The sequence below is a fragment of the Ambystoma mexicanum genome, chromosome 8 (assembly GCF_040938575.1).
Source record: "Ambystoma mexicanum isolate Mex_15411 chromosome 8, UKY_AmexF1_1, whole genome shotgun sequence".
NCBI classification, from domain to species: Eukaryota; Metazoa; Chordata; class Amphibia; order Caudata; family Ambystomatidae; genus Ambystoma; species Ambystoma mexicanum.
In genome coordinates this window covers 437,331,785-437,355,469 of record NC_090929.1, presented here as the reverse complement: position 1 = coordinate 437,355,469, position 23,685 = coordinate 437,331,785, and the positions used below count along the sequence as shown (strand labels likewise).

The following is a 23,685-nucleotide window of genomic DNA, read 5'->3' as shown; positions in this document are numbered from 1 at the left end:
GCCAACAGCATGGTCCTGAGACACTTACTAAGGCTTCCAAGTGCAGGATCCTCAAGCAGGGGTCGAGACTGGTTGTTCCCACTGGTCCCGGAGTCAAATTACAGGCAGAGACCTGGGCCTGAATTCAGAGGGTTGCCAGGTGACCAGTGTAGGTATCAGGAGATCAGCAGGGGAGAGGAAGAGAGAATTCACAAGCATAGAGGAAGGTCTTGAGGTGCTTCGGGAACTAGAGATGGTTCTGCTCAAGTTTCAGAGAGGCAGGGAGGCTGTTCCAGATGGAGGCACTGTTAGGGAGAATTCTCTGTATAGGCTAATTCCCCAAACCTAGTGTGTCCCCCAGCAGCTTTGCTGGATTTTTTGGGGTTTATGTTTTTCTCCTGCTAAGAGTGAGACTCTTTTTCTCCCACTCTTAGGCATGATTTGAGAATGTCCTTTAACTTTGTAATGTGTTTTATGGGCTATGGGGTCTTTTACTCCATAGGGCTTCATGTGTTTTTGGTATATGTGTTACACAGCACCCTCAGTGCAGTAACACAGGGGTGTCATAGTGACCCCCAAACATAGATTCCATACCCTGGGACTGCCTACTGTCTCCCAGGGCATGGAAAGTCACCATTGGCGTTACTAGTCCCAAATTGTGAACAGAACCAGTACAAACCATCATATTGTGGAAGTACTGGTAGGGGTAATTTGCCCCTGGGTCTGTTTTCCAAGGGGGCACTGTCCAGTCCCCCCTTGTCGAGTTTCTGGCTGGTGGAAGTGGTTACCACGCAAAATATTCCACTGGAATATTTTCTATGGGATTTTCCCATTCATTTTAAACAAACCACTTTTTATGGTGCAATGTTAAAGATACCGCTGGGTTATTTATTTAATATTTATTCCCCGGTTGGGTCTTTTTGCCAGGACTCGGTTTTAAAATGGCATTTGTGTTCGCCTCTGTAACTCCAACCCAAGTCGAGGCCTTTGTTACACTTTTGGCGGGCTTCTGCACAGAAGCCTCCAAAAGTGGTGCCACTCTGTCTGGGTCTACAGGATATGTGGGAGGGGGGAATCGGCACCCTGGACTGAGTTGCCTCGGCAACTCAAGTCGCACTCTTGTGTGATTGGCCCAGTTGTGAGCCGCCCGGCTCACCACTTAGCATGTTTGAGTGACAGCTAGGACTGATGAATGGGGGCTTTGGGGACTGGAACTTCAGAAGTCGCCACAGGACCTAAAGAATCAGAAGAGGGAGAAGCTGAGCCGACCTGCAACGACGACACCACCGGTGGAGCCCTACTGAACCGACTCACCACTTCCCAACGACAGAGAAGATCTTCTTCCAGGAGAGTCTTCTTCCGTTGAGCTGGTGGGGTTAATCAGTTCGCCCTCTTTTCGCCTTCCTGGATCGTCTCGTAGTAGATTCGCCCGTGCCAAGCACCCCGGCGGCCGGATAGCCACGCTTCACCACTACTGCGAATAAAAGGGTAGTACCTTTTACCCGGGAATCTCTGCGGCTGGTTTCTTCCCTGGCAGTGCAACGACCTCCAGCTTTCCTCCACATCGAGACCTTCTCTTCCCCTGGACGAAGCACCGACGTGCACCCGCTGCTAGGAACAACTGCACCCGCTGGAGCTTTCTCACCATTTCAGGTAAGGTGTCCCGTAAATCATTGACTCTCTATCCTGGGGTGACCTCGGACCTGTTAACTAACTTTTCTGAACTGATCTAACTCCTTTTTGAACTATCTGCAAAGACTTTTAAAGCGTACCTCAACTGTGTGATCTTGGGCACATTTCGCCTTGCTCTCTCCAACAGTGGGCCTGGCCTATGAACTTTTTGCTCTACAGTAGACCCTGCCTTTCTTGACTTGCTGTGGTTCTTTAAAAAGTGTTCGTATTGTGTATTTTCCTATTTCTGCCTTTTCCCTCCCTTTTTAAATAATTATTGGAGTGCCATCTTGGCTAAGCGCTCACCTATGTGTTGATAATAAGTGGTGTTCTTTTCCTAAGACTTGTCGAATAATTAATCAGGGAGGTGTATATATTTCTAGTGACTGCGTTTGAACTTGCTTGACATATTAGTGCCAGTGTATTTTTACAAGTGTGTTTTTAAATAAATAATTATATACGTTTATACCAAAGCTCTGGTCAGTGTTTGCTTGTGCTACTGTATTTTTGTCCCTAATGTGTATACTGCCTAACTCTTCTTGAGAGAAGTCTGACTGCTCAGCCACAGCTACCAGGTAAATCTGGGTGGTACAGAATGCTACCAATTGGGTTTACTGCTAACACCTGTAGTCTTAAACTTTTTGCAGTGGTCCCTAAGGGAACTGCACAGGTTTCTGCCTAACAAGCACCAGCCGAAGAAAGTCGCTTCTAAACGAGTTGGGGGCAGATCTCTGACACTCAAGGAGTTGGAGGTGGAGATATTGCAGTCCCAAGCCCAAGAAACCCTTGTGGACAATGCAGAGGGTCTTGATCCTTGCCGCCAATGGGAGCCAATGGAGAGATTTCAGAGCTGGAGAGATACGATCCATGTACTTGAGTCCAAGGACAAGTCTCACGGTCCTGTTCTGGATGAGTTGTAGAGGATGGAGAGTAGAGGCAGGTAGATTTAGAAAGAGGCTGTTGCAGTAGTCCAGCCTAGAGAGAACCAGAGCTCTGGAGACATTGAACTTAAGGGGGGAGAGTGAGGAAAGGAAGAATACTTCTGAGGAGGTGCAGCTGGTAGTTTGACTTCTTAGAGACGTCAGAGATGTGAGGAGAGAAGAAGAGTGTGCAGTCGAATATGACCCAGAGGTTCTTAGCTTCACAGGTAGGAGCAGGAAGAGGCCCCAGAGTGGGCGGCCAGAGACTGACAGGATAGGAAGGTGCTGGTGAGCCGATGAGCAGGATCTCTGTCTTAATGGCATTAAGGCAGAGATCATTGGAGGCAAAACGCTCCTGGATTGCAGACAGATAATACAGGATGAGAGAGGGAAAAGAGGCGAGGGGAGCCTGAAAGCGAGCTGAGTATCATCCGCTTAGCACTGAAAGTTTTAGCAGAGAGCAGATATAGAGAGAGAAAGAGAGAGAGAGAGAGAGAGAGAGAGAGAGAGAGAGAGAGAGAGAGAGAGAGAGAGAGAGAGAGAGAGAGAGAGAGAGAGAGAGAGAGAGAGAGAGAGAGAGAGAGAGAGAGAGAGAGAGAGAGAGAGAGAGAGAGAGAGAGAGAGAGAGAGAGAGAGAGAGAGAGAGAGAGAGAGAGAGAGAGAGAGAGAGAGAGAGAGAGAGAGAGAGAGAGAGAGAGAGAGAGAGAGAGAGAGAGAAATAAAAAAAATTAAAAACTTTTTTTAAAAAAAATACAAACACACACACCCAAGTTGTACCTGGGAGGTTCGGTCAGAGAGAAAGGAGGTCAGCTAGGCCAGGGCCTCATCAGTGATACCCAGGTTATCACGGAGCCGGTTGAGCAGGATGACATGGTTGACAGTATCCAAAGCAGAATAGACATTGAGGAGTAGATTTGAGAGCAGGTCATCACAGATGTTCAGGAGAGCAGTTTCCATGCTTCTGGCTGCTCTGAAGTCAGACTGATGGCCATGGAGACAACCAACAGATTCAGTGTAAGCGTTAAGTTGGGAAATGGCCAGCTTTTCGAAGAGTTTGCCCAGAAAAGGAGTAATGGAGATTGGGCGATAGTTAGCCGGACAGAAGGGGTCGGCTGAGGGTTTCTTATGAAGAGGGTGCACAAGGGGAGTGTTTCCGGGGGGAAGGGAAGCTTCCAGTGGCGAAAGAGTGGTTGCAGAAGTCGGCCAAGGCTGGAGTGAGGGTGTCAATGTGGTCCTTCATGGTTGTGGATGAACAGGGAAGAACCTGTTTTGACGAGACTTACACAGATCGAACTTGTCTAGAAACCTCATCGGGGTGAACAAAGGAAAGGAAAAGAAGGGAGGAGGAGAGGCGGCCTCAGGAAGGACAGAAGTATAGGAAAAAGTAGGGGAAGAAGGAGGAGAGGAAGAGTGGGTGGACAGAATGTCCTGGGTTTTAGAGGTGAAATGTGAAGCCAAGGGTGTGCAGAGAGGGCCTTGGAGGGGACAGGAGAGGTAGAGACTGCAGCAGGATTGGCCAGTTCCTTGCAGATTTTAAAGAGTTCGGCTGAGTTGTTGGATGCCGAAGAGACGCAGGCTCAGATTTGAGCTCTCTTCATAGTGTGGACAGAGTCTCGGGACTGTCGTTGGAGCAGTCAGCAGGCCAGTTTGTCAGAGGGTGCACATGATGCCTACCATTCCCGCTCATCCACCCTACACTTGCGTTTAAGGTTGATGAGGTCTGAGTCGTACCAAGAGTTGCACTTGGCTTTGGGCTTCAAGCGGATCCTCATAACAGGGGCAAGCACATCAAGAGTGTCAGAGATAGAAGAATGGAGGTTGAAAAGGGCTGTGTCAGGATGTGAGTCAGCCAGAGGTGGAGAGAAAGTGGTGGCGAAAGCCTCAACTGACACATGCTTCATGGGTCGAATGACAGAGAAGCTGTGTCGCAGTACTGGGATTGGCTCAGCCAAAGGGGGAGAGAGAGAGAGCGAGAGAGAGAGAGAAAGAGAAGAGAAAGTGGTCACTCCAGGAGAGATGACTGGTGAGAGGGTTCGAGAGGGGGGGATCATAGGAGATCAGAACATCCAAGGTGTGCCCTGCAGAGTGAGTCAGGCCAGAGGGAAGAATAGAGAGGGAAAGTGAATCGTAGAGGTTGCGAAAGAGTCCAGACGAGGGGTAGGAAGCATCTAGGTGGATGTTGAGGTCTATAAGGAGGAGGAGTTGAGTGGTCCACCCACTCAGAGAGGAAGTAGGTTATCTAGCCAGGCAGCCGGTAGATAGTAGCCACAGTAAGAGAGCGGCCAGGGGAGAGAGAGAGCGAGCCTGCAGACCAGGCATTCAAAGGACGAGTAGACCTGCATAGGAATGAAAGAGGCAGGGATCCGCTCCGGGAAAATTAAGGCTACACCCCCACCGGGACGGTTGGATCTGGGCACGGAGAGAATCTTGTAGCCATCAGGGAGGAGAGTGTCAAAATTTGTGACAGATCTGGCTGTGAACCATGTCGCTTTAAGACAGAGAACATCAAGGTCGAGTTCTTCCAGGAGACCGCAAATGTCAGAAGAGTGTTTGACAGCTGAGCGAGATTTGAAAGTGGCAATATGGAGAAGGTTGCCAACCTTAAGACTTCCGTGGCGGGTTACAGGTCAGTAGTACGCCCTGTGGAAGTGTAGAAGGAGCCTGAGGATGGGCAGAGGAGGAAGGAGAAGAGGGAAAGGTAGCCAAGAAGAAGGTTGAGGGTGCCAGAGAGGTGGCAGAAGAGGGAGGCAACAGGGCAGCCAGAGAAGAACTAGAGGCAGCCAAAGAGGTGGCAGAGGGAGGAGGCAGAGGAGTCCGAGAAGGGAAAGAAGGGACAGCAAGAGAAGAAAGGAAATTGATGAGGCGCGGAAAGCGTCTATCAAAAAGGAGGAGGTTGGCCTGAGGGCCTTGGACCAAGACGGTGCCAATTAGGTAAACAATAATGGTCTTAGAGAAGTGGAAGGGGTTTAGGAGGGCCTCCCACCGGTTGCCACCATTAAAGGGAGAGGAGGAAAAAGGAGAAAGTACAGAGACCATAAGTCTGGCGAAGGAACGAGAAAGAGGTTGTCTGTGAGGGTCTGTCTGGAGGAAGCGCTGGTGTAGGTATCAGTGATAGGGAGGCCTGGGTTGGAGACCAGGACATCCCTTTTGAACTTCTTCCTAACACACTTAGTAAGAAGGACAGGATAGTCAAAAGAGATGCAGTTAGATAAGATAGGAGGGCCAGAGAGCACCATAGAGGATGCAGAGAGAGGGGAGAAAGAAGTGAGAGGGGGATTCAGGGGTGGGGGAACCAAGGTAAGGGGAGGAGATGCTAGGGGGGGGGCAGGAGGAGGAGTGCAAGCAGACAAGACAAGAAAAAAATGAATTACAATTCACGATGGGCTTGATGAGACAAAAAGAAGAGCAGTCATGTAGCTGTGAAAAACAAACCAGTTAACAGAGTAAGAATGAGGGAACCTAAAAGAAAAAAGGAACATAACCGGGATGGCGGCAGTATGATGTGAGGGGACAACCAGGCAAATGTCCTCCTTTAATCCATGATTGGAGTTGGGAGTCACCCCCAAGCCTTCCAAAAGTAAGGATATGCATCCTTCAAATGGATATCTTCTGACATCCACATCTGCCCAGCAACAGGCACAGACCAGACCGTCCCAGCCCCTGCATCTGACCACAAAACCACAGTGCTACTTTGCCCGGGATAGCTGGAGCTCTCCCCAGGAAACGGTTTACCATATATGGAAAAGGCCAAAGGACAGGCGAAAAACTCATGAAACTGCCATTTTTCAGTATATAACTCTCTAAAAGGCATTAAGCAGTAAAATGCAAAAGTGCACAAGACAATTTAAAGAAACACAGTAGAAAAAGATCTGCTGCCACCTGACCATCTTAGACACATCCTGCAAGTAACCACAAAGTAATGAAAAACAAAGTTATAGGGACACAAAGTATCCCTACTGCACCTCATTGTAAGGTGAAGAGTGCAGTGTAACATAAAAGAATCCAGTGATAGTCGCATGGAAAATGGTCTACAGGGGGTGACATTTCCCCAAATGTGCACTCCCATGAAAATCAAGCACTTTCCCCCAATATTCTAGGACTTGGAGTTAGAATATCAATTAATACCCATCCTAGAATATGTGGGGGTAGGCTTTTAGGGGTGCAGGGAAAAAAATGGCCTACCTGGCGTCTTTTTCTCAGGAAACATTTTCACATAGAACCAACATTCGGTGTGCAGCGTAGTGTGTTTGGTGGAGTTGGCGGCAAAGGAGCCATCCCGTGTTCACAGCATTTCCAACAGTAGAGCCTGCCTATTCTAAGTCCTCTTTCTGTTTCTACCAGCGGAGACTCTCCTGCTGCCTCAAAAACACTGTGCATGCGCGCAGCGCATGCGCGGTGTGCTTTGTAGTGTGTTTGGTGTTTGTGGACGCGTGGATTGTGGCAGAACACTGGAATCGAAGCAGGGTAAGCGCTCTTTCACTTGTCCGTCTTGTGCTTTCGTCAGAATTCTATGGAAATATTCCACAGCGCTACGTGTATATGCCGATGCTAACACTCTGCCCTTCAAACACTTTTTTGATCAATGAGTTCCCTTTGTTCTCCTAGTAGTAGCACTGTGAATCTTCCTGCAAAAGGAAAGCCTTGTATCACCTATTACATAATTGGAACTCCGCTATAAGAACGTTCGCGTTAGAAACTCGCCTTTGATTCTTTGTGAGACTTTCACGTTACACGGAACTGAGTCAATCTGTCTTCTTTTATGTGGTCACCAACTGATAGACTTCCACATTGCTATCATTAGGGCGACTGCGGGTGAATCACCTTTGAGCCCTGTGTATTACTGTGTAATTGTTAAGAAGGCGGCGTCCGGAATACAAACACAGAATGTTTTGCTGAATTCCCTCGGGCGTCTAATACCACACTAACTGTGCTAAGTTGACTTGCTACTCTATCAAATGACACATACGTGTTATTGGCAATGGCGTGACTGTGTTTTTTTTAATCTTTGAGCCCTAACGGAGACAGAGATTACTGCTTACTGAGGAGACCTCTGCACCACAAACATGCGTGGTATACAGGACTGATTGTGGACCTGTAGGTCCTTTTGAACTCTCCGAACTTGTAGTGCTCTGGTTTTCGTACCTGCCATTTCTTAATCTACCATACACTGTGTGTGTGTTCTCATACTGTAGTGAAACTCTTTATGTACGTGGGCAAATCACTTGCACTATCGGCATACTAGTGTGGTGGGGAGGTAACTGCGGGCTCTGTGCCTCTGTGGAGAACCAACATAAACGGAATTTAATTGGAGAACAGATGTCTCCTCCACTGACAGCCATAAAGACTGGTCAGTGCCCCAAAACAATTGAGCTTAGCAAGGCAAGTGAAATAAAAAGGTTTTACTTGCTTCCAAAAGTCGAGACAGGAACAAAACAGCAACAAGACTATGGGGTGGTGTTCCATAGATGTCTATGGTTGCAAAGAAGCAAAAAGCAGATCTTTCCTAACATAAGGTAATTGTGTTATGTTGCATTTTCAATACTTACCTTGAATGTCAACTGTTTCTAATTTATTTACCTGCTTACCTTGCTTTCCTACACACAGGTTTCATGTTTCTAAACTGGATCCCTTTAACTGTCCTAAAAGTAAAGTGTTGTGTCCTCTTGTGAGAACACCCATTCTGAATGTATGTATGTGCACTATAGTAGTTTGATGGTAAGACTTCTGTTCTGTTTTCTTGCATAGAGCATATTCAGGACTAAAAGATAGTGTATATGTATACTTTGTCTACTTTGAGTATTCTGTGTGTATCTCATTGTATCATTACAGCACCCTACAATTCCTGAAGTCAAAGCCTTACTGCTCTAAAACCTACTTTGATTGAGTTTGGCTAGATATAAGTGACCTTTCCCTGTGCACTATAATAGGGTGGCATCTCAGAACCCTCTTTTAGGACTGGTTCTGAAAATCCACCTTAACACCTGCCTGTGGCTGTCACCTGCATACAAGCAGAGGACTTTGTCACACATATCTTGCCAATGCCTGAATAGCTAAAGCTCTCAAATCGTTCACATTCCTTGCATTGACGAAATGTCATTTGTTTCCAATCTTAGTTCCAGGTCACTTTTGGAATACGCTCTGACATAGCTCAGGCAATACAAGGCCATACTCATGGCAGATGAATGCATTAAGTTTCGATAAATATTTCAAGCCTGCTTCATCACATTCCAGGAACGTCTATTTTTTTCTCTTAATATTCTATCTTTCTTTAATGTGTAGATCCTCTGATGGACACATTGATGTCTGAACCAGTGAGGCTGCCATCCGGAACCATTATGGATCGCTCAATCATACTCCGGCATTTACTGAACTCCTCCACGGATCCCTTCAACCGCCAGACCCTTACTGAGAGCATGTTAGAACCAGGTAATGTTGCAGTCAGCATGTGTTGATGAAAAGCAGGTGTGTTGCTAGCTCTGGAAAAGACCAGAGGCTAAGCTAATGTCGGGACTGACTGGACTCGGGGCTAGCTATAGCCTTTTGGTTGTACCCCTGAGCTTCTCTCTGGGGCTACAACCAAAAGACCCGGGGCTATAGCCTCCTCAGCCCCCCATAGCAACGCCTCTGATGAAAACTATGACAGTACGATAGCTGAAAGCAGATTGAATTGTATGTGTTTGTTGTCTGGTATCAGGTTAAAATGAAACCATGCAAACATAATCATCATGTATACTGAAAAATAGATCCAATGTATCACAATAATACATATAACGTAGTTATCCATCTCTCCCAATAAAAAGAAAAACACCTTTAAGAGCAGAAGTCCTTCTTCACTAATAAAAGTATAAAACATAGAAAATGCAGCATCAGGATCTTTGTCAGTTTTATTCTATGGTTCATCCTAATTGCAAAGATCCAGTCATGTGTCTTCCAAACAATACAACTGAGTACAATAATTACCTGTTGTTCATATTTCTTTGACAATTTAGTCTCATTTTAATAGCTATATAGGTACCAAAAATGAATTCCACTTTGTGCAGAAAGAAAGATAAAGCATAAATATCTCAATGTAAATTAAATCTAATGCACGGCTGCAGATAAAAACGGCTTCTCTAAGTAAGCGTTTTACAAGCTAATACCACATGATCTTTTGATTAAATATCTGAACCACACTGACGAAACATACCCTCTTATCCTTTGGAATATCATATCGTGTCCTTGAATATGTCCGCTAGGATGTTTGGGTCTTGTGAGAAAGGAGGTGCTAGGCATGGGAGGTCAGGATAGGGACGAAGGTTATCTGCGGTTAGCTTTTTTGTTGAACCGTTGTTCCTCATAACCTATAAAACATTATTGGATACATATCCTGAAAGGGAAAATATTAGACCTGTGTAATGCATTATACAGTGTGAGTAAAAGGGTTAAAACAATTAGAAACCAGGCTTAGAGGGCCATCCAAAAATCAGGAAATATTAGATATAATATAGTGGGCCTAGCTAGTTCCCAGTTCACTCCTAGATGCTCTTCAAAACACAGTAACAAGAATTGAATCAAAAGTGTGTTATGTTATCCTGTGGGAAAAGAGTGTACTGCAATGGTTTATTACATTTAATTCTGTAATGAATCACTAGTACTTAAATGTTATGATGGATTTCCAAAATCAACCCTGTTATGATGAATACGGAAGACACTGAGAGGTTGGCCAACCCCAATTAATACCAGCGAGTGGTTTCTAAGCACAGGATCGAGATTCGAACCTGTGTTGCGCTGCGACGTCTTGCAATTATTTATTAGGCCTTTAGTTTACTTACTAAGCAGATAAAAATACCAGGCAAAAATTATCAAACAAAAACCCCTATTAAACAGATATGTACATTCACCCTTAAGAGAGAGGAATATGTACATTCACCCTTAAGATAGATGGATTCACATTTTATGCAGTGACAAGTGAAACACATGTAAGTAGGTTAGATACATAGAGATAGAAAGAACACTTAGAATCAACACAAAGCAGCTTCCCTAATTCCTATGAAGTACAACCCTAAAATGTCTTGGGGGGGCCTTTGCTCACAAGACACCATTTCCAAAGCATATAACTCTTCAGGTAAGTTCTTGTATACATAGCAGTGCCAGTGGTTATGATTTTAGAGTCCCCAGTTTAGTTAAAGTTCAAAGTAAAGTTTAGTTAAGTACTCTACTCATTCCCAACACACTAGGATAAGCCTAGGGAGTAAACCTTAACCCACGTTCCACCACCAAAGGTCAAGTCAGAGGCATTTAAGATCAGGTCTTTATATCCTAGTTACCCTATGGAGATGCAGGGAGCGAAAGCAACAGGTATGTAGACTTACCCTCGGCTCAGAGTTCTCCACATACCACTTGTGGGGGTTCCAGGCTTCTTTCCAGGCTTGTTCTTCTGTCTGTGTTCCTACCGCGATGGCCGTCTAGACCAAAGATACTCTGGTTTACAGGATTTAGTTTAGTTTTTGGTCACGTTATTGGGGGTTGGGTCCAGACAGCTTCCAGTTGAAGACCCAAACTGTTAGGGAGAATTCCCTTACCTACTGAGTCCCTCAGCAGCTTTGCTGGATTTCTAGGGTTTATTTTTTTCACCTGGTAAGAGTGTGAGCCTTTTTCCCACTCTTGCATGTGTTTTGATGTGTGTATTTCTACTTTTTGTGTGATCTTGGGCGATGGAGCCTCACCTACTCCATAGCATAATTTTTCATGTGTGTTACAGAGCACCCTTAGTGCAGTGACACAGGGTTGTCTTTGAGACTTCCCCCTGACTCCATTTTTCTGGGCCCCCCCAGAAAAGGTAAAGTTGCCATTAACTTTATTTTAGTCACTTTAACCCACAGACCCAATGCCCCCATCTTACATGGAGTATTGGAAAGGGTTAATTCTTATCCCTTTTTGTCTGTGTCTCTTGGAGCATGGTTTCGCTCCCTTTAAATCAAGACTTTGCTGGTGGCAGTGGTATCTACCCTATTTTTTATACCGTGGTTATCTTAAATAACCATGGTATTGTTTTAGGCTATTATATTAGCCTCAAACATAATCCCGCTTGATCATATATATTTTATTACGGTTCCGGCTGGGTTTATTCACCATTTCTTTTTGTAAATGTCTTTCTCGTGTTTTTCTCTGCGCGCCAAACCAGGTTTGGTCCCTTTGTTCGCCTTCTTTTCATGGGCTTCTGCACAGAAGCCCTCCGTACGGCGCCTGAAAGTCTGGGTAGGCAGGATGTGAGGGAGGGGTTTTGGGACCCCTACCATGGGTTCCACAGCCACCCTGCTGTGTAATTGACAGCCAGGCTGTGTGAATGGGGGAAAACTGCATAAAAAGCAGGTCTCTGGGACTGGAAAGGCAGAGTCGCCACTGGAACGAAAAAAGAACCAACAAGGAGATGATGGAAGAGGACCCCTGCAACGACTGAACCGCCCTGTGAAGCCCTGCTGCAGGTCTGAATCTTCAGAAACCGACGACAGAGAAGATCCTCCAGGAAACTTCTTCCCTTGAGCTGGTGGGACCAACCAGTTCGGCCAAACTTCAAGCCAGGACCCCTCCTCTGGTCGAATTCGCTTTACAGAGCTACAGTGGGCCGGATAGCCAGGAAGGTCGGACCCTGCTTGGTTTTTAAGGAGCGCACCTTTTATTTGTTGCTTTGCTCTGCTGCTGGTTTCTTCCCTGGGTAGTGCAGGACCCTCCAGTCTTCGTACTTCTTATCAGCCTGACAGTCGCTTCAGGAACAGTGAGCCTGCAGGAACTACCAGGAACGTTCGCCTCAGCTACAGCTCCCTCTCCGTTTTAAGGTACTGTGCAAATCCGGTTGTTTGTTTCATTCAGCCGCGGTGAAAGTGTTTGAAATCTTTCTCCAATCCGAGGGCTTGTCCTTCTCTTCTCTTTGAACTAACTTTTCTGCCAACCAACCTCGTCCGGAATCCGTGGCGCAAACTTTACCCTGAACTGCGTAATCTTGAGCAAAAGACTTTTGACCCATTGACTTTGGCCTCAATCCTTTTCTACCTGATTCTATCATTGTAGTGTCTCTTGTTCAATTGCCCTGAGTACTTACCTGTTGGTGTGATTCAATTTCTGTTAGCTTTGTCTTTCTCTCCCTTTTAAATTGCTGGAGTGCACTTCATTTTGTGAGCTTAACTTGTCTGGAACTTATTGGGAGTTGTGTGGTGTATTAAGAGTGTGATTTTTAAATTGCTTAGAATAGTGAAATGTTATACAACTGAAGAGTAAAATAAATGTATATTCTTTTACTTGAAAACCTTTAGTCAGTGTTTGCCTGAATCATAGTAATTGCTGTTCTTTGTGTAACTATTTGATACTGCTCACTTGCTCTTGAGATAAGTCTGGCTGCTCAGCCACTGCTACCACTTTAACTGTGTAGTACAGGATTGTACCAAAGGTGAATTTGTACTGTCACTTGTAGTCTTAATTGTGTGTGGTGTTCCCAAAGGGTACTGCATATAATTGTGCCTAACACAAACAAAGACAAGGGCCGACTTCTATGGAAGAGACAGCCATGGAACACCTCAGGGACACGAAGAAGACAAGTTCCAAGGAAGGTCGCCATGGTCAGGTGGCGACAGGAAATTGTGCTGTGGCGAACACAGGAGCAGCCCCAACACAGCTTCCCTTGGAGTGAGACGACTGAAAACGCAGGTGCAGGCGACTGTGGCACAAGCTGAGCTCTGTAACGTTACAAGACTCTGCTCAGAAGGAAGACTGCTGCAGCAAACGTACCCAGGAGAAAGCTGTTCAGTCCACCAGTTGGTCCAGGGACACGTCCAAAAGCTCAGCAGGCACCGATCCTCAAGCAGGGGCCGCGACTGTGCTATGCTCACCTGGTTTCTGCAGAGGCGTTGGGGCATGGTTGCAGCCCTCCCGGGGGTGAGGTCGCTTGTGTCCGACTTCACCCTCTGTGCTTATGTGGTGACTAGTGGTAATAGGTAATGCTGCTCGGGACTGCTCCTGTTGATTAGTTTTGGCGAGCACTCCGTCCTGCTGCTTCTGGCAGGGGCGCTTGTATGATCTGGACTGAGTTCCTTCACTGGTCCATTGCACGTGGTAGTCCAGTCCTGCTGCGACTAAGCCACTATACTTCAGGTAAGTGTTCCTGTTTGCCTTTGTCTATCCTCGTCTGTTTTTGTTGTATTGTAAAGTTTGTTGTCTTGTATTGTTGTACGCTCCACTTTTGATGTTTGCTCTTTTGCTTTCTTCCCTTGCAGGTGATGTTGCCGGCCCGGCAGAAGCTGCGGAGCTCGAGGTGACAGCCGGAGGGAATGAGGAACGAAGCTGCAGCGGTACAGTACCTGTTAAGTTGTTAACTAGGGGGCGCGCAGGGTTCAAATGCGGCACAGCACTAGGACGGATGTGTCAAGGATGGCACTCTATTAAGAGTGGCGCAGGACATCCAGAAAGGGTTTGGGTGGTTGTGCCAAAATAAAGTGGACAGATAAGTACACACACAGCAGAAAGGAAAGAGAACGAAGAGTAGGCAAGAGTAGCAAGGAAAAAGGTACAGAATGAATTCCCTCTTGGGGTGTATGCAGATATAGGAAAAGAGTATTCCACGAACCTTAGGAAATACTCTAGCCTTCTGCACAGTTTGCTATAACAGAGGCCCACACTGTTTGCTCATGGCTTGGAACAGCAGCTATGGGTGTCTGTAATGTAGAAACGAGACAAGGGAAGGGGCAGAGGTTGACTGATGGGAACCAACAGACAAGCTCTGTACAAAAGGGTCTACAAACAGTACAAGAGAAGATACTTACAGACAAATCCAGGAAAAGGAGGTTGATAGCAAACTAGCAGAAGGAAATGAAGGGAAAGTCGTGTAACAGGATTGGATAGCAGAGGACAGTAAGGAACAAGGTTGAGAGCTCAGAGGAGCAGGAAAGCAATGAGCGAGCCCACAGGAGCAGGGCTTTAAGGTAGAGAGCCCAGAGGGAAAGGGCTTAGGGCAGCAGAGTAAAGCAAGCTGCATGGCAAGGAACCCAGAAGGGCCGGGCAGCAAGGAGTGAGCCCTGAGGGGCAGGGCCGCTGACCTTAGAAGGTTGCAGAGGACTGTAGAGGGCTGCTAGGCCGAGAACCCAGCGGAAAAAGGTAGGTAGGAGGCAGCGGAGCGTGATAAGCTGCAAAGTAGGAAGCCCAGAGGACAAGGGCTGTAGGCAGCCGGAGTAAGGCAGGCTGCAGAGCAGGGAGCCCAGAGGACAAGGGCTGTAGGCAGCCGGAGTGAGGCAGGCTGCAGAGCAGGGAGCCTAGAGGACAAGAGCTGAGACTGGAAAGCAGCAGAGCATGATCAGCTGCAATGTAGAGAGCCCGGCAGGGCAAGGGCGGAGGCTGGAAGGCAGCAGAGAGTGATCGGCTGCAATGTGGAGAGCCCGGCAGGGCAAGGGCGGAGGCTGGAAGGCAGCAGAGCGTGATCGGCCGCAATGTAGAGAGCCCGGCAGGGCAAGGGCGGAGGCTGGAAGGCAGCAGAGCGTGATCGGCTGCAATGTGGAGAGCCCGGCAGGGCAAGGGCGGAGACTGGAAGGCAGCAGGGTGTAGCAGGCTGCAAGGCAGGAACCTGGAAGAGCAGGGCTGAGGCAGGGAGCCCAAAAGGCTAGGGCTGTAGGCAGCAGGGTGTAGCAGACTGCAAGGCAGGAACCTGGAAGAGCAGGGCTGAGGCAGGGAACCCAAAAGGCTAGGGCTGTAGGCAGCAGAGTGTATCAGACTGCAAGGCAGGAGCCCTCCAGGGCACTGGAACAAAAAGCAGGTGAAAGCAGGAAACAGCATACAAAGTTTGTAGCTCAAAGCAAAAAGGTGCCGGAAGGACTCTCAATGCAAGAGACTGAGCTCTCGCAGGCAGCAGCCTTTATACTGCCCAGCCCAGCACAGAGGCAGGCTAATTGGTTGCACCTGGCTCAGCACACCTGCAGACAATCGGCCACCTCCCTCTCTGTTCCTGAGCTGGTGGAAGCAGAGCAAATCCCTAGGGCTTCTGGGGATTGTAGTTCTGATGAAGAAAAATAGGAATAGCCAGGAATAGATGGTTATAGCCAAGTGCATTATGGTAAGTGTAGTTTTCTGGGAAAAATAAAAAAGCACCAAAGTCTTGCAAATGGGAAATAAAGTCCAAATAGTGAATATCGGTTGATCCAAGAGTTTTCTGTAGATAAATGAATAACAATTTGTCCATATTGATCGCCAATGTATGCGCCCATGGCGCAGGCATGACAGGATGTTCTAACCTTGTCTTTCTTCTTCTTCACAGGGTCCGAGTTCGTGGATGCGGAGTGCAGTGCTGCGGCGTTGGGATCAAGATCACTGGATGTCAGGAGATGAGTCTGCAGATGAAGCGATGAAGCACCGGTTTCCTGGAGATGAGTATGCAGGAGAACACCTGGTTTCCAAAGGTAAGTAAACTGGTCCAAGCAGCGGTGAGTGTCACGTTGCACGCGAGTACACAGTAACGCGAAGCACCGGCCTTAAGGATGGAGCAGCTTATATAGCAGAGTTTCTGAAGCCACGCCCACCAGGTTCAGCCTGCCTGCCACACCCTGTCACACCCGATGAGTCAGCACATGAAGACCAGGCCTAGGGAGCCAAACCTGATGAGTCAGCACATGAGGATGTTCTCTGGAATAAAGGCTTTCAGCTCCTGGAAAGTTCTTGTAAAATAAAAGCACTCCTGCACTGAAAGAAAGTAAAGGCACTCCTGCACTGAAATCAAGTGTTCCTGCTCACATCTCTATATGAGCCTGGCGCCAAAGGCACCAGGACTGAGTCCAGCCAGGGCCCCTGTGTTTATAGGTCCCAAAGGGACATAAGTGAGTCAAGTGACCCATTGCCCCCATCACTAGATGGTGTGGTTGTTGTGTTCTGGGGCCTGTGGCCATGACAGACTGGTTGTTCCCATCGGTCCAGGGGCCGTAGCACCAACAAAAGCCATCTGTTATTGTTTCCATGTGCTGCAGAGGAACATTGGTAAGGCATGTGGACCGGCTCTGGCATCGGGTAAGCAAGGGGTGGCTAGCTCCTGTGCAGGAGTGTGGTTGGGGAACGCTGGGACTGCTGGGAGTGGGGTAGGGGACACCATGGGACTGCTGGGAGAGGGCGGGACACCCAGGAACTGCTTGGAGTGGGGTGGGGACAGCCCAGGGTGTGTGCTAGAAGTGGGGTGGGGGCACCATGGGACTGCTGGGAGAGGGGTGGGGAGCATCATGGGACTGCTGGGAGAGGGGTGGGGGCAGCCCAGGGTTTGTGCTAGGAATGGGGTGGAGGAGCCCAGGGACCGCTAGGAGTGACATGGGGCTGCTTGGAGAGGGTAGGGGCACTAGGGGCTGCTTGGAGCGAGGTGGGCACTGGCCATGGTCCGTGCTAGGAGTGGGGTGGGAGGAGCTCAGGGACTGCTAGGAGTGGGAGGCACCCAGGGACTGCCGGGAGAGGGTGAGGACACCCAGGGACTGTTGGTAGAGGGTGGGGACGCCCAGGGACTGCTGGAAGAGGAATGGGGACAGGCTAGTGTCTGTGCTAGTAGCGGGTGGGGGACCCCAGGGACTACTATGAATAGGGTGGGAGTATCCAGAGACTGCTGGGAGTGGGGTGGAGGGCACCATGGGCCTGCTGGGAGTGGGGTGGGCCGTCCAGGTCTGGGCTAGGCATCGGGGGGGGGGCAACCAACTGCTGGGTCTGGGGTGGGAGGGCACCATTGGACTGCTTGGAGAGAGTTTGGGCACCCAGGGACTGCTAATTAGAAGGGTGGGAGAGCCCAGGGACTAATAGGAGTGGGGCAGGGGCACCGAGGGACTGCTAGGAGCAGTTTGGGACAGCACAGGGTCTGTGCTAGTAGCAGGGTGCAGGAGCCCTAGGACTACTAGGAGTACGGTTGGGGCACCCAGGGACTGCTGGGAGTCAGGTTGGGGGTACCATGGGACTGCTGGGAGTCGGGTTGGGGGGTACCATGGGACTGCTGGGAGAGGGTGGGGCACACAGGGACTGCAGGAGTGGGGTGAGGGGCAGCATGGGACTGCTGGGAGAGGATGGGGGCACACAGGGACTGCTGGGAGAGGGTGGGGCACACACGGACTGCTTGGAGCAGTTTGGGGGCAGTCCAGGGCCTGTGCTAGGAGCGGGCTGGGGGATCTCAGGGACTGCTAGGAGCTGGGTGGGGGGATTCCAGAGACTGCTATGAGTGGGCTGGGGGCACCATGGGACTGGTAGGAGAGGGTTGGGGCACCCAGGGACTGCTAGGAGCAGGGTAGGCGAAGCCCAGCGTCTGTGCTAGGAGCAGGGTGAGGGACACCAGGGGCTGCTGGGAGTGTGGGGCACCATGGGACTGGGAGCGGGATGGGGGCATCCCAGGGTTTATGCTAGGATTGGGGCGGCCGGAGCCCAGGGAGTGGGGCGGGGGCACCCATGGACTGCTAGGAGTCGGTGGGGAAACCCAAGGACTGCTCGGGGTGCAGGAGCCCAGGGACCTACTAGGGGTACGGAGAACCTAGGGAATGTGCTGGGAGAGGGGTGGGGGATCCCAGGGACTGTGCTTGGAAAGGGGGTGGGGGGAGCCCAGGGACTGAGCAGGGTGGAGAGAGTCCTGTGACTGTGCGCCAGCACATGATAAATTCATGGGGATTTTGACTTAGCCATTTGGCACTTTGGGAGTGGGGGGGGGGGGGCACTGCCCAAAATTTGCCCAGGGGAGCCCAGGATGAACAAGTTTGAAGTCCACTGCTGTAAGGTAATGTGTGCAGTTATAACAATAAAATAATTCATAAAGAGAGATCTAGTCTCTCATTACCGAGTCTTAGGGACAAGTCTGTTTCCACATAAGAATGAGCAAAACAGGCAAGGAAAGTAAAGCAGAAGGCTTTACTTAACTCCACAAAGTCATGACAGGGTTCAGGACAATGAGATATCCACAAAATTGGAACCTGAATTGGGAGTCAGGACCTCAAATCTTCCCTTTCGTTTTATCACACTCGAATCCGAGTCACATTTATTCAATTATAACTTTACCTTTAGAATTAATCCATGCTAGTGAGTTCCTGAGTTTTGCCTTCAGGGTTCCACAAGTGTAATTCATTTTCTGTGTTACTTTCCAAATAAACATTCATTTTTATTTGCGTTTTTTGAATTTTACAACTGATTAAAAATCTATAGAGTATCGGACCTCAATTGATGATAGTCAAAATATGATTAATCGTCAGAGGTAACTCCTATGTTGTGAGGAATACGATGGTCTATTTATTTCGTGTATGGACTCCGCTCCTCAATAGGTAGGTGAAAGTGATGGAAAAGATGATCCCTTCTAGTTACTGGGATCAAAAAGCGATCTGATGTAGGGATCTCCCTGATCCGTGTTGATCTACTCAGGTTGCAAAAGAAGCCAACCGTTTTCAGTGGTATAAAGATGGATGTCACCACTTTCTGCAGGGCTGGGGACACGCACCAGTTTTGTTGTGCGGTCGCATTATTTATTGTTGAAAGAGCTCAGTCTCTAGTATTCAGGAATAAGAGGTTGCCCCAATAGAGCTGTAGAAACTCCCATCTATCAGGGTCCTGGATTCGAGTAGGGTTCTTTAACTATATCCCGAATCCAAAAGGGTTTATTTATTTACCCACCTCCCACTTGCTAGGGGAAACGCAACAGTCGTTTTCCAGCCGGTATACAAAAAAAGGGTTCAAGACTAAGCAGCAAAAGGGTGTCCCACAGAAGTCTACGCTGGATAAGTTGCAAAATGATAACTTTACTAACTCTACTAAAGGCACAGCTTTTGGTAAAGACCTTTTGGATTTCAAGGGGATCTGAGAAAAATATTCAAGTCCAGACAAGTACATCTTTTTTAGTTTCCTGTGTTTAAATATTTGTTATATTGTTTACCATGGATACAAATTTTACAAAGTCCATAGGCAAACAGTTATAGGGTAGTGTAAGGTAAGTAGCAAATCGGCCCCACAAATGTGGCCAAAGAAGCAACCGAGCCCACAGACCACCAGAGGTGATCTCCTTGCAGGTATTGTACGTTTTGACCGTATCTAAACGGTTGCATGTACAGAAAGGTCTAAAAATGCTACCACCAAAGGTTCGAACACAGAAAGTTCGAACCTTTGGTGGTAGCACTGCAGGTAAGTAAAAAAATAAAAATTAAAAAAAAACTGCAGGGACTGCAGGGTTGTCCTCCGCAACACCCCGCTCACTATACTGTGTGGTATAGAGAGCGGGGTGTTGCAGGGGACACCCCCGCAGCACACCTGTGAAAAAAAATAAAAGTAAAAAAACAGGGGCTGCGGCGGTGTCCCCCGCAACACCCCGCTCACTATATTTCACAGTATAGTGAGTGGGGGAAACCCCTGTAGCCCCCGTTTAAAAAAAAAAAAAGAAAAAGACCCTGCGGCGCCGGTTCTCGATCACGGAAGTGAAAGCGAACTGGCGCTGCAGGGACTCAGCGTGAAGAAAAAGGTAAGTGGGGTTTGTTTATGTTGGGGGTATAGGTGGGGGTGTGGGTGGGGGGGTGTCATGGGTGTGTTGTGGATGTGGGTATGTACGTGTGTTCGCATGAGAAAGGTCAGAACTTTTGGTGGTTTGCACGTTTCTCATGCAAACTCCTTGCAGACCTCAAGCTCCAGGTTCACAACCCTCCCAGCTTGTTAAGGGTGGATGCAAAGCAGGATTCAGGACTGTTAAGACAGACAGCCTCATTCCGAGTTAGACGGTAAGTGTTAAAATTGTCAGTGACTGAGTTACCGCCAATTTTGCCACTTCACCAAATAATGAGGTTTTGTTTTGAGTGGAGGATTTACCTCCAGTAAAAACCTGGAGGTAAATCGTCCCACTCAATACCGAAAAATCGGCAGAATTGATGGAATTACCGTGGCCGTAATTCTGCCATGTTAATATCCAGAAAAACCAAAGCCCCATTGGGTCCAGTGGACCCAAAATAAATGGGGAATTACACCGCCCCCGCCACTTGTAATCAGGTGGAAATTCTGCCTGACCAAATGGAGGTAACAATGATTCCTTGGGGCAATTTATTGGTGGTTTTACCACTGAATTTCCGCCTAACTCGCAATGAGGACCATAATGTCCATTTTTGGTAATTCTATGGCTGCTTTTTGGGGCAGCTCAAATGTTTGCTTTTTTCCTATTTTTACTTTTGGATTACTGACCTTTTTGTGGCTAGTGGGGCTTCTTATGAAGCCCCCCTGCCATTGCAACCCTTTTTCACTATCTTAGTATATGGTCATGGGTTGCCCATTTTCCAGTCCTACTTAAAATGGCAATTCTACACACATGGGCTCTTTGTGAGCCCACGGGGGAGCCTCCATGTTGGTTTTTACAGGACTGTTCCTCTCACATCCTGTGGGCTGGTCTTTGTTAAGTGGATGTTCCAGGGGCCAACCAGATCGGTCGGCCACCTGACACCTTTTCCCCTAGCGCACTATTGTGATTTGATCGCTACTTTGGTTAGCCCTGCTGAATGGTGGCACTTTAGCGAAATCCTGTACCTAAACTCTCTTGTTGCTGGATTTTCAGAAGAATCAGGTTTACTTACCTGTTGGAAGATTTTCCACCATTTCCATCTGTTGCTGCAAGTTTAGACCCATATTTGGACATACATGTGGAATGCAATGGCCTGGGCACATCACCAGTTTTGGTTTAATGCTGCTGGATGTCCATCTGGGCCTTCTGCATCCTTCTGCGGACTCCACCTGTGTGCTGGGTCAGGCCTTGCATGCTGCAATAGTCACCAGGCTGTTTTACTGCTATTTACTGCCAGGGTTAACCACTTTGGGGCTGTTCGCTTTGTCGCCTGAAAGGGTAATGAGACCCCAATATCCTGCCTCTTCTGCTCTTTTGGCCATTTTGGCTTTCCCCCACTGTTGCCTTCCATGCTGCAATTGGCTTCTGTGGGGTTGCTGCCTCCTTTTGCCCAGCAATCCAGCGGAATCCATTTTGGCAAGTTCTCCCGCCATCTCAGAAGCTTCTTCGCCGTTGCTTTTGCTTCACACTTGAGGGTCTCCATTGTGGGAAGACTGTTCTTTTTTGTTGTTGTGGAGGGTCGTCATTCACCCAGGATTCAAGACCCTTGGACACAAGCCCTGAAACCAACACTAACAGCCATGCAAAAAAAGTGGGGCGTAGGGTCACTCTTTTTCTGCAAGTAGACCGCAAAGGGATGATTTTGGACCCTGGGCATTGACATTTCATTGTCAACCACTCATCTGGCAGCGAATGATAATGCAGACAGTCAATGGTCTCACAACAGTGGGCACCCTGTAAAGTTGCCCTGGAGCAGAGCTTCACCCACTGGAGTACTGCTCAGGTTGACTTATCTGCTTCCAATCTTAACAGAAAGTGTGAGTTGTTTTTCTTCCAGTCAGCTTGCTTCCTACCAAGGGTAGCCTTGAGGGATGCATTAATTGTCAACTTGACATTCAATATCTGTTGCGCATTCTTTCAAATCCCCCCACATTCCAGCGTTTCTCAGGTGATTGGGGACACCATGATTTTATTCCCCTCATATTGGGTGAGGTGGACATGCTACCGAGACCTTATGTCTGCTGATGATCTTCCTAAACTGGGTTGTTGTCAAATTCCAATTCCGATATATATGTGCATCATGCGGCTTTAGTGGCATGCACTCACCTGTGCCCTCTGGTTATTAATTGACACATATAACCTATTTATGTTTAATAGACCTCTGTGACTTTACTGCAACTTCTAAGGTGATGGTTATTTGGTCTTTGTCTGGCTATCACTTAGAAGTGTAATATCATTTGTTTCGTAATATTAATGGCACTAGCTTGAGAGTATGACACTGTTTGATTTCTTGAGGGTATGCTTTTCAAACAATTTATGCTCAGAAAACCAAATTCAAAAATCCAAGCTACAGATGTCACAAAATAACAGTAATATATTGATTCTTAATTAAATTTGGGGGTGATTGGTCAGACCAGCCATTAAAATGTATCCAGCAAGTACCCTATCCACGGTTGCAGCATGGAACTAGCTAATTGGCACTTGTGGAGATGATAGATGATGCGCAAAGCCCACCTGACATATGCAGAGACTATAACATTAAGTTCTCAAGTCTTAAACATTCCACAAACTACAGAACCTCCTGCCAGTTCACTATGGTCAGGATATTGCTGTTATCCATACTGAAAGATATGATGTTGATAATACAAGCACTGCCTTATCTAAAATAGCAGTAGAATATGTTCTAAACACTTTATCATAGAGTAGGACTGGCTATGACAAGAAGAATTATTTTCAACAACTACGTGACTCCCTGGCAGGAGCTGCCTGTGGGACTGCTGCGACAGGTCTCTGTGAGTTTGAAAATGTGCATTATGAGGCTTTGTTGGAGCAGAGACCATCTTCATTTGTTGCTCGACTTCCCAGAAGCCTTTTTCGAATGGATTCCTTCCTCCCACAGATTTCTCATCTATGATATCCCTATCCCAGCGCAGCTGTTCTTCAGAAAACTTTCGGCCGCTAGGAGGCGCAGCACGGCTCCACATTGCTCAGTCAGACACCTCTACATGCCTGCACCGGATATGACGTCAGAGCCAGTATATAAAGCTGCGCCACAAACCCATAACGGCAGTTCATTTTTTCTGCACACTCTCTTCGCTAATCGGAAACTCGCTCGTCAAGCTAAATATTTGCCTCTGACGCTATGACTAATCGTCAGATGCCTTGGGATTTAAGACATGTGCGGACTGTGGCCTACAGATGTCTGTCTTGGATCCGACCCGGATCGGTTTATACTGCTTGGGCGAGGACTACGACATCCACAACTGTGGTTGTCAGTCCATGCACCTGAAGGCACGTTGGGAAGAGGACAGCAAAGTTATTCACCTTCGTCCACAAGGCAAAGGGTGCAGCTCTGTTTTCTCGGTTGAGGTCACACGGCACGGATCAGCGCTCTGAAGAACGGCCGGCTCCACAAAAGGAAAGGAGAAGAAGAGAAAGGAGGAGGATCGGAAGAGGTCCCGCTCTCTGAGTGAGTCCTTCTTCAAAGAAGAGCCACTGCTCCAGGGGTTCGCCTGAGTGTCAGAAAGTGGTACCTTTTCTGACCCAATCCTCTACGCCTGAGGAATGTGAGAG

The 23,685-nt window shown here is 47.9% G+C and overlaps 1 protein-coding gene across 2 annotated transcripts in view; it reads left to right on the top strand.

Annotated features, from left to right (window-relative positions):
• Nucleotides 1–23,685, top strand: part of UBE4B (ubiquitination factor E4B) — a 2,401,822-nt gene that overhangs the window by 2,274,672 nt on the left and 103,465 nt on the right. For both annotated transcript variants that reach the window (XM_069609995.1, XM_069609996.1), the window contains one exon: nucleotides 8,850–8,996. In XM_069609995.1, coding sequence (XP_069466096.1) covers nucleotides 8,850–8,996 — 147 coding nt within the window. The remainder of the gene's footprint in view (nucleotides 1–8,849; nucleotides 8,997–23,685) is intronic.